Consider the following 10,999-nt stretch of genomic DNA (forward strand, 5'->3'; position numbering starts at 1 on the left):
CAGCCCTTGCTTCTCTCTCACACTCCAACTGCATTATGGTCCTCCGACACTGGGTAAACAAACAAGTGCGAGCCACACCCTGTTAATGATTCGCCACATACTCTACTGTTTATATACCTGTGTAAACAGGCTCTCTGGTAAAGCCTGCACATAATTATACTCTCTGTCACACACAGGCAAGTACACACATGATGTACAATCTTCCTCTCTAAAATGTTCATACTCAACTGAATAAAGTTTAAACATGAGAAGGGAACACAAAACAATTTATTTTCTGTCAAACAGCTCAAAACCATCAATAGAAATACTGTACATGTGCTATAGATAAAAACATATAGTTGGGTGATCATATTCCAAATCTCACAAGTTAAGGTAAAATGATAATTCTGAACTTTTAATTAAAACCGTTGCAGAAGGGCAGTCTGACTAAAGTATTGTTTGGCAGTTGGAAGATTTTTTTTTTACTTTTCAGGTATTCATCTTCATTGGTATGGTTCTGCTTCAAAAAGTGCTCTACTTGCAGAGGTTTTACAGTACCTGTGATAAAACAATGACTGAGAGCTGTATAACATCCAGCCCTCCACCTGATAGAGTACAACAGAACCAAAGGGTAAAGGGCGGGGTGGTGGAGGCAGCAAAACAGCATCTCTTTTGGTAAAGTTCTGTTTTAGGAAAACATTTCTGCAAATAGATAGTAGTTATGCTCATAGAACAGTGGTGGTTGATCAGTCAGTAGTTTGTGTGACTGCAGTGTGTGTGTGTGTGTGTGTGTGTGTGTGTGTGTGTGTGCGTGTGTGTGTGTGTGTGTGATTATGGCCATGATAATACATTGAGCACATAATACAATTCATGTGCTCTAACTTTAGCTTATCAAAACATGGGAGAAATCTATTCTTAAATACCACACACCAATTTACTCTTATAACACTACTAAAAAGGTTAGCAAAAAGGCAAAAAAAAGCAAAGTACCCCAAACATAAAATCTAGTGCAAATCCAGTACGACTACAACGAGCATCCATAGTAGTTCAGTGTGATGACCCCACAATGACCTCTGACATTGTGGGGTCATTCACGGCTGTAATTCAAGTATCACTCAGCGCTCATTGTTCATTTCTTGGTGCAGACCTCTGCCAAGGTCTGGAACTTAGGCCCCAGAGTGTTGAGAAAGTCCAGGTTGTCTTGGTTACCCTGGTCACTGCAGCAACCCACAGAGCCGGCCTGTGAGCCCACTCCCTCGAAGCCGTACGCGTGCACAATGTCATCCGCGTAGTGCTCCTCTTCCATGGTCCCTAGGTACGTCAGCTTCTACAGGGTGGGAAGCACAGGCAAGTGGGAAGAAGGATATTGAGTTTGGTGGTATGACTGCAGAGTCCAGAACAGGATATTTCACAGACAGATATTACACAGGGTATTACACAGATAAACCGTACACTTGCAAGATAAGACATAGGAACGTTTACAGAAGCGGCCAGACAAGATTACATGGAAGAATTGACAGTGCTCTCACCACGAGGGAAGAGAAATATTAAACCTTGGAGAAAAAATGGCTCAATATCTAGCATGTAAGACTTTAGCGTTTTTATTAAGTAGGGAGCTGTGATATTGACTTTTTGTTGAACAATCTCCTGTCTAGGTTTAGGTTAGGGTCATTGACAAGATGAGTTTAAGATCAGGAATAGCTGTAGTAAAATGTCTACCTTTTGTAATAAGCGTCCGTTGGTTTGCCAGTAGGAACCACTGTTATCCATAGCGAGATTATCGCCAGAGAAAAACTGTTCGCCTCCATATTGGCCTCCACCATTGTACTGGCCAGGAGAGAAGCTGTTGTGGGAATCGCTGAACAAAAGGCCACTGGACTGGTGGAGCAAGTTCTGTTGGGCGTTCAGCCCCCCTCCCTTTGCTAGCGAGCCTTTGCTGCCTGTGAATGCCATGTGAGCCATGGCACCTTTACTGGGTTGGTCAGCAGACGCAGGAACAACAAGTAGATTGGAATCCTGAGGAGGCATGTCACCAAAAAAAAGAAATGAATGAAAAACTGAGGTCTCTAAGCAGTAGGATACAGTATGATATCCCTTCCTGGTTCTTTCATTGTGAGGATCTTACCAGCTGGTCCCCCGGAGCCTCTGTGTTAGACTTAAGGAGGATCCCGCCACTGTCGCCCATATCATCCATCTCTTTGTTCTCCTCTTTAGTCACACAGACCAATGCTAGCACCGCACCTGCCATTGACGGAGAGACAAAGACAAACGGCTCTGTTAAAGCATGGCTCCAGAAGCCACTGCTGGTTGAGGCATTTGTTTTCTGAGTGATTCCCTCCTTCTCAAAACCCTACTGAATCACTTTGGCTTTGACGCACATTGCATAATTAACATTCAGTATACATTTTGTAACAACATTTAATGGGACGTATGGTTCCAGTCTTCCTTCAGACAATGCATACTCTCGATCAGAAGTTCATCTATTTGTTTTGTACTTGTTCACATCAATATTTATTGATTTTACAGGACAATAAAACCCCAATCCCAACGAGTCATCCCTCCCTGTAAAACATATGTCTGTGGTGTACATTTATTCATTTCATTTAGCAGACGCTTTTATCCAAAGCGACTTCCAAGAGAGAGTTTTACAAGGTGCATAGGTCACTGATATAGTGTCGGTGTAGCGCGGTGAGGAGGAAGGGAGGGCGGAGGGGGACTCACAGAGCAGGGCGAGGAGGGCCAGAGGCAGCAGCATGGCCAAGATGCCCCACCCCCCCAGAACGGTGGAGGTCTGCTGGGCCACGCAGGCTCCGCTCCTGCAGCGACACACCCGGATGGTGACCGTCTGCTCCTCGCCCATGCCCTGCAGGTCTTTCACCACCAGGGGGACTTTGTAGACGCCAGTGGGGAGTTCCTTGGTCTGAACCAGTGTGGCGGCAGTGTCTGAAGTGGAGAAGTGGGGTATATGCAGTTTAACAGGCGTTTTAGACAATCCAAATGGGCTTAGGGACAACATTTGTGATTTTGGTGAGGCTGCTAATACTATTTTCTTTTTTTTTTACAAGTCATCTAAAAATGTGTAAAAAGTGAGTTGTAGTCTCTCCGTTCCTACAGTAGACAGTCCAACATTAGCTAGCAGCATGTGGACAGCAGGAGAACACAGTGAGAATCCTCTTCACCACACACCATTAAAGCGCTTCACAGCCCATTTCCCGTCATTCTTGGCCCCCAGCTGGAAGCTGAAGGGGGAGGAGAAGGGAGGCCCGTCTTTATCCTGCGCCACCGCCAGCGCCGAGCCCAGCTCACCGATCTTCTCGCACACGACCATCTCAGCGGAAGGCAGCTCAGGGGTGTGGTCGTTCACGTCCACCACCTCGAGAATCACCATCCCCGAGCCGGTCTTGCCACCTGAAACGCGGCAGAAGATAACGCAGGTCAGGTAAGCGTCCCAGAACATGTGACCGCCGTTGGAAACACTTGCTGAGAGAAGATACTGTATGTGTTATGACAACACTCAACGGCTGTCATGGGTGGTTACAGGTGTTGTCTGAGAATGTCTCATGTTTCTCTGAAGTGTGGGATGCCGTCACCCACCACTGTCTCGTTCATGTAAACAGTGAATAACGTATCTTAATAATCTCTCCATGCACCTTCAGTATCTGAAGTGCTCTCTTTCCCAATCTGTTACGTACACACCCAGGGCACTCAGGGTACACTGAGACTGTTTAAGGTGCGCCAGAACATCCTCCTAACACTGCCTCAAGGTTGGAACACAGTCATCTGTAGCAGCATGACTAAGCTCTAATGATAGCCCTCTGACATGATTGTAGAACCAGCTCTGTCACTTATCTAAAGAAAGTTGGTTTGTGCACTACAAACAAAAATGAGTCAGACAATCAGGAAAAGTCATAAACTAAAATCTATTACGAATCTCGATTTGGTTTCCGAAGCCGTGAAAGGGACTTTTGGAGCGATTGGTATGAAATCATGTGAAAAAAGGAACAGTTGTTTAGTGCAACATGGACTTACTGGCATCCACAGCCTTCATGGTGACATTGTACAAGCCACCTTGAACGTATTTGGACTCCCTGTGTATAGTGTTGGCCACCTTCAGCTGACCACTGTTTTCATCCACACTGATCCAGGACCCTGGGTCGACAACCTTAAAGTACCTGGGAGAAAGAGAAGCAAAACATGCAGGTATATTAAAGGAGTTTCTCAGGAATTTATTTTGACTGCCCTTAAAATGCTTCGGATTTTTCTTGTTGCAGAGCTGTACCACCATCTTGTGTTGGGATCCACAAATGACAGCCACAAGGAAGATTGGAGACATGGGGAGAATCTGACAGGGCTTACTTGATGCCAGCACTGCTCTTGGTCTCGGGGTCGCTGGCCGTGTAGGTTCCCAGGAGGGTTCCATTCGATGTGTTCTCCTCGACGGTGATGCGCATGGTGGGAGCACTGAACTCCGGCCCCTCGTCCTCGTTCCCCACGTTGACGTCCACCGGGATGGAGAGCCAGGAGGCCGTGGTGCCAGTCAGATTAGCCTGGTTCTTTGCCATCACCTCCAGCTTTACGTTCTGGGTGGCTTCATAGTCTAAAGGCTGGAGGAACGAATGGAAGAAGTTCACATGCAAAGTCCATGTCTCAGAAAACTGAGAACTGGGACTTTGCGTCATGATATCACATCACTTAAGTCATGTATCTTGCCTCTAGAAATACAGCAAGATCAGGAATCTGTCAATCCTGTTCAGTGAACAATATGTGTTGGTGAGGAACTCACCTTGGTCAGGTAAAGAAGGCCTTCGTTCGTTATCGGGTCTCTTTCGATCTTGAAGTTACCGTTTTCATTGCCCTTAGTGATGACAAACTCAGAGTTCCAGTTGGGTGTGTTCACCAGGTCCTTGTCCTCGACAGGGATGCGGAGGAGGAGACGTTCTCCCAGGTTCTCCATGACGTCCAAAGTGTACTACAGGCAATAAACAAGGTCAACTGAAGTCAAATGAACATGAATTATCACACTTCATATAAAGAGTGGCATTGTGTCAGATAACTTATGAAAACGTATCAACTGTTTTCCCATCCGCTATCAACCTCCACCATCACCACGTACCAATGACTTGGTGAAAGTGGGCGGATTGTCGTTCACATCCCCCAAAGTGATGGTGGCAGTGCCGGTGCTGAACAGGCCGTTTGGTGCTCCGCCCATATCCCGGATTTCGACTGTGGCGAAATGAGTGTCTTTCACCTGGAGAAGGCAAACAAAGATTCATTTGCAGTGTTGGTTCCCTCTACAGAGCCTCAGGCGGAGATAACATGCTGGTGCTGAGAGAGGCTGGGTGGAGGCCGACCGGAGGGGTGGGAGGGGGGGGGGTACTGACCTCCCTGTCCAGTTTGGAGGAGACGGTGCTGATGACGCCGGTCTCTGGGTGGATGGAGAACAGGTCAGTGCCGGTGATGAGGGAGTAGCGGATCTTGGTGTGGTCCGTACCCTCCTGGTCTCTGTCCGTGGCCTTCACCTGCCCCACCGCCATACCTACAACCAAACACCCAACTCAGGTTTTAAAGAATGTTCACAGTCTAAATATGGGCTACTGTACGCGGTTTATTTGGTGGTGTTTTATGGGAACAGGAGCGCCCTGCCAGACATTCTCACCTGGCTTGCTTTGCTCTGGTACAGAGAACTGCAGTGCGCCGGAGAAAGTTGGCTTGTTGTCGTTCACATCATCTACGTTCACTGTGATTGGCAAAGGCAGGTCTGTTTCCACGTTGGTCAGTCTGTCGAATACTCTGGCTTGGAACTGGCGAGAGACAAGACATGAAGCTTCAGTTCAATAACCGAGACAGTAAGATAACTGGACATTATGATTTTGAACCTAAGCAGGATGTCATTTTCAGTTGACTAAATAAAAAAGACACACATAAACATAAAATAGCAAACTCTGTCATCAGATGTGATTAGCAGCACGGGTAATTGTCAGTGAAGTGAATCGAAAGGTCAAACACAGCATGTTGAACTTTGTTCATAGAACAGAATCATTCTTAGACTTAGTAATGGATACTTAGGATGCTTACAACAGATTTGAGTGCCTTCTTCACAGAATATAAAAAACATTAGGATGGCTGATGGTGACTGGGATCATACTCATCTTTAATCCTCGTACTTACTGTGAACTTTGGAAACTCCTCCCGATCAACAGGCTGATGCACCCTGAGCAACCCTGTGTTCCTGTCGACACTGAACAATCCCCTGGGGTGCTCGTCAACGCCCGGCCCACTGACAGTGTAGTACACAGTGTACGTAGCCGAGGAGTCCGATCCAACCTATACCGGCAAACCCCAAACAACTCAGTGTCATCATATCAATTCGGTGCTGGCGTTTTTTAAAGTGAAATACACACTTTCAATTTCAAAACCCATTCTATCGTTCAAAACCCGTCTTCCTTTGGACGGTAGGTTTTTGTCAAAAGATTGAAAAGCTCCCACAGTAAAGAGGACCTCGGGGCAAGTTACAACACATGCATCCACCACCCAATGGCTTTGGCTTCTGTGTTGATGTATTTTTCAAGGGTGTGTCTATTAGTTTTTGTTTGCCCCATACAGTACTTGTGAGTGTCAGAATATAGTAGAACATGGAGCAGAAGATAGATCAACTTAATAGCTGTCGTAAAAAAGCAGTAGTAGGAACTGTCTTACCAGCTCTACATCTTTTGGAAATGGTGGCACGTCATTTTCTATGATGTTGAAGGGTATTGGGCTCCATCTTCTCTTGGAACGCCTCAGAACCCCATTGTTTTCTACCTAAGATAGGCAGCAGAAGATTCCTCACTTGACACATTTGTAATATTTGAAACTGTAAATCTCCATCAACAATGAAACTCTCAATCACCTCATTGGTACTGCGGACGAGGTAGACATCCATCACAGCCATCTGACCACTGGGGTCTGGATAATGTAGAGAGAATATCCTCCCATTGGCTGGCACTGTGGCCGTGTGTGATGTTATGATGGTGCCGTCTGCTTTCACAGTGAAGTCTGGGTCACTCGAACTGATATCAAACGTTTCTGTCTCGCAGCGGTCCATGTCAACTGATAAACCAAAAGGAAACAACAACAATTGTGGTGACTGTCAAAAAAAGACAGACAGAAGTGGATCATAAACAATGACATTGAATCTGTTAACTACATGCATTTCTGTAATTATCACTGATGATGGGTTGAGCGCAGAAACATGTGGTAAATCAGATGGATACATGTATAGGAACAGTAGTACCTTTAGAAAGGACATATCCAGCAGCTATAGTATGGGGTACTGATACTTGAAGGGAGCGTTGGAAGGAGCAGGACTCAACATAGCTGGAAAGATGCTGGAGAGAATATTTCAGTTGTAATTGGTAATTGTCTGTACATTACACATGCTAATTTTGCCTGAGTTGCCTGTCTTCTGTTTGTCAAAACGTCCTCTCAATGTTTCTTAGGCATATTCTATAAATATAGTTTAAATTCTACATTTTCTTTGAAACTTCATATTCACAGTCACGCAAACTTAACTGAAGTAAAAACAGTAGGCTACTTACCGAAAATAAGCAGATATTGATTAGAAAACTTGGTGTAATAAACCTCTTCCGCTTAATATAAGACATTCTGTAACAGCCAATCGATAAACAGTAGCCTACTGTGTGTCAATGTAAAGTCAGACGGTGGCTATTTGTCTTCTACCTATGAACAGTGGTTCAGTAGTATAAGTCTTGAGTGCTTCTGAATATCTTTCTACTTTTTAACGCTTTGCCTCACCTCGCAACAACCTAAGCATTCAATTGGCTATGAAGTCCTGCAGACGTGCGCGGAGTGACTCACCTCTATAATGCTCCACCCGGTCGCTGGATCAACTCCACCCTTCTTGGGCGTGGGATCGAAGAACAGGTAAAGTGGACGGCAGTTTTGGATTGCGTGCTGTGACGGTCCTAGCACATTCACTGATTGGGTGTGACTGTGGTGTAAGCGGACTTCTTTTACCGCCAGGGGGAAACATTGTATCTCTGGATTCAGTCATATTAGTCTCCAGTTTACCTAGTGCCCCATTCATACTTTTCTGTTGCCAATCTGAGGGATCCCGTTTATTGAAATGATTAGTTTTAAATTATATATTGTCTTTCAAAGGCATGTACACCAACAATATTGTTTATATAGTTCACTTCCACACCTTGATTGTGTACGACGAAGGAGAGATTTAATCTAGAGTAGTATATTTGATGTAATTTGGTCTTCTTACAGTCTGTATGTGAACAGTTTTTGGTCTGTTGTCATGTCTGGTGTGCCACGGTTTGACCTCTCTGGCTCATCTTATGCAGTGTGAGGTTGAAGGCTTGTGGTAAGTGAAGCTGAAAAGGGCTCTTAACTAACCCCGCAGGAATGTGTGTTGGATGAGGCCTGACGTGGGGGAGGCTGAGCTCACAATATCATCATGAACTGCTGATAAGACTGGTGAGTTACACAGCCTCCATAGACACCACAACAGCACAGAGGGGGAGGTACACAGCTACAAGCAGATGACATGTCTGATTAACATCATTCTCACTTTATAAACAATGAGAGCTAGAAGTAAAAGCTTTACTAAGTGAGCCTGGGTCCAGGGGGAATTTGTCATTCTACAATAGTGCCCCTATTAAGTCTTATTAGTTGAATTATTATAGTGGAGAAAATACTGAGAATTAGACTGAGAGATGAGCAACACTTTCTACTATGACCACACCTATCCATGAGCCACAGACCTTCTCAGTTAGAGGAATGTAACACTGCCATTCCAAACAGTCTGTGAACACCCCTGCAGAGACACAGTCAGATAAACCTTGCCTCTCTCAGGCTTCAGAGGAAACGTTTTCATTTTCCTCAAGGCAGTGTTCGTTTATGCTGATTCACCAACAGTCACAAGAAACCTTGTAGATTAAACATGTTTCTGTTCAGTGATTGGGGGAGTGTACTTGTACTAATTCCACTTACCATGGGCATCCATTAACTGAAACCCCTTTGTTTGAGTTACTGGTACTATAGATTTTCTTGTCAGGGACAGACAGAAGGTTTTGTCTGTCTTTAAAAAGTCTTGCCATCCTAAGAGACCCTCTTCTTATTCACTCACCGAGGTCACCTGATCTTCTAAACAGTGATGCCATTTTCCAAAAGAGAACTGATAACCCCACAGGGCTGGGGGCATGTGATTGGTGCAGCATCACAGTAATACCAATAATACAGTGACTAGGTCCAACGTTGGCAGACCGTCATAGACCGATGTCTGAGTAAATGTGTGTTTGTTCTTGATTGGGACTTGAGTTGAGTTCTCCCTTTGGAACTACAGCTAGGACATTAGATAGCAGGCAAACAGACATCCGAATGAGTTCCCACATTGCCACACACACAAGTACACACACGTACACACACAGACCTTTACCCAATGTAAAGAGGAGTGATTGTGCTGGTAGCAGGGTTATTCCAGAAGAATATAACAATAGATAAAACAACTAACTGTTTAGAGTAAGCTCTCATAGGAGCATACTAGGAGAAGGTGTCTCAGACTACAGAACATGTTTCTAATTTTGAGGATGTAAAGACGTCAAAAGATGTTTTTGATCGGATTGGCCGGCAGAAATAAATTCCCACTTATTTACGTTGACATACAATGGAAGATATTACCTGTTTTTTTATTATTCCCTCTTAAAGAAGGTCTCTCTATATTTGCAGTGACCTCTTCTAGGTGTGTTCATGCCTGGAAGTCAGTTGGTTATAGAGAGACCTATTAGTGGACCCACACTAATACCTAACTCCCCAGGTGAACTAGGGTGATTTCCAATACTTTTCAGTCATCTGAGATCTCAAATAGTATGTTCAAATACATACTAATATGTTTAAGTTTCACAAATATACAGAAGGGTATATTGAGGGTGCTGAATGTGTTTTCGACCACACCCAGTACAGCTCTTATCTTTTGATACAGCCCTAGTCAATGATTAGACACCATCTGGATATTGTAATGGAAGTTGCTTCTATCACACGGTCCCTCCTTTGTCACACAGAGTTTAGCAGAAACTCAAATGGGATTGAACATGGACTTTGTCATGAACTAGGGTTTGACAAGGCAGTCCTGCTAAGCCCATTGTAATGCATTACCAATGAATATATTTGATCCTGATGGTCTCCTCTTGGTTCTCACCATCTGACAAGTTCCATGGAATTTAAAACGCATCCAATGACGCAACTTCCAGCTGACAAGTTGCAATGATGCCTCACCTGTGTTACGGATCGTTTACAACACATCTGATGAAGCAATTAATACAATATATCATTACATTGGGGGTGGAAGTAACATGGTCTTATCAGCTCTCCCATTTATTTGAATGTACAGTTACTGGTAACTTGGCAACAGTTGTGAAACATTTACAGTCGTCTCTTTCACACACTCCCCATTCAGTCTTATCTGTTTCTGTCTGTCTTACTCTGTATTCCTAACAGACACATGCACACACACACACACACACACACACACACACGCGCGCGTGGGCTTACACACACACACACACACACAATTATTTCAGTGTTAGCCATAACAAATTTTGCCTGCACCCAAAAAAAAGAAAAGAAAGCATCCCCATTAGTAAGATATTTTAGGCTAATGATGTCCATCTCGGGAGAGACAGTCAGAATTTCACTGCCCTAAGTGAAGTTTTACAGATAAGTGCCAGATCTCAGACCTGCTTGTTTCAAAACGAAGGCCAATCGAAATAGAGTTTTCAATTTCGACAATTTACCTTGTTGTTGTTTACTGTGCGTGCATGTGTGTGTGTGTGTGTGTAAACAGTTTAAAGTAGGCCTATATGACTGCTAGGCAATAGCATGAAGTTATTGACAAGGGATACTCAAGAAAACGTCCTAGAAAATATTGAACCAAACAGGCAAACTTAAGTAATACAACCATAAAGTAGCCTAAATTGCGAGCTTTTGAGTTAAAGAGTATTGTAGACTATTGAAA

At 44.3% G+C, this 10,999-nt stretch overlaps 1 protein-coding gene across 1 annotated transcript; it reads right to left on the reverse strand.

Moving 5' to 3' along the window:
• Positions 1 to 248: 248 nt before the first annotated feature.
• On the reverse strand, positions 249 to 7,769 carry LOC146270842 (desmocollin 2-like protein). Its single transcript, XM_084706661.1, has 16 exons — positions 7,557 to 7,769; positions 7,253 to 7,346; positions 6,869 to 7,068; positions 6,676 to 6,780; positions 6,148 to 6,303; positions 5,636 to 5,780; positions 5,361 to 5,515; positions 5,093 to 5,227; positions 4,763 to 4,948; positions 4,336 to 4,583; positions 4,009 to 4,151; positions 3,166 to 3,387; positions 2,701 to 2,922; positions 2,105 to 2,220; positions 1,699 to 1,995; positions 249 to 1,306 (listed from the first exon to the last, which is right to left on the reverse strand). Exons 1-16 carry the CDS (start codon positions 7,620 to 7,622, stop codon positions 1,109 to 1,111), a joined length of 2,688 nt encoding a protein of 895 aa, XP_084562787.1. The 5' UTR covers positions 7,623 to 7,769; the 3' UTR covers positions 249 to 1,108.
• Between the last annotated feature and the right edge of the window lie 3,230 nt (positions 7,770 to 10,999).

Source organism: Hypomesus nipponensis, chromosome 10 (assembly GCF_054491055.1).
Source record: "Hypomesus nipponensis isolate SF chromosome 10, ASM5449105v1, whole genome shotgun sequence".
Classification (NCBI taxonomy): Eukaryota; Metazoa; Chordata; class Actinopteri; order Osmeriformes; family Osmeridae; genus Hypomesus; species Hypomesus nipponensis.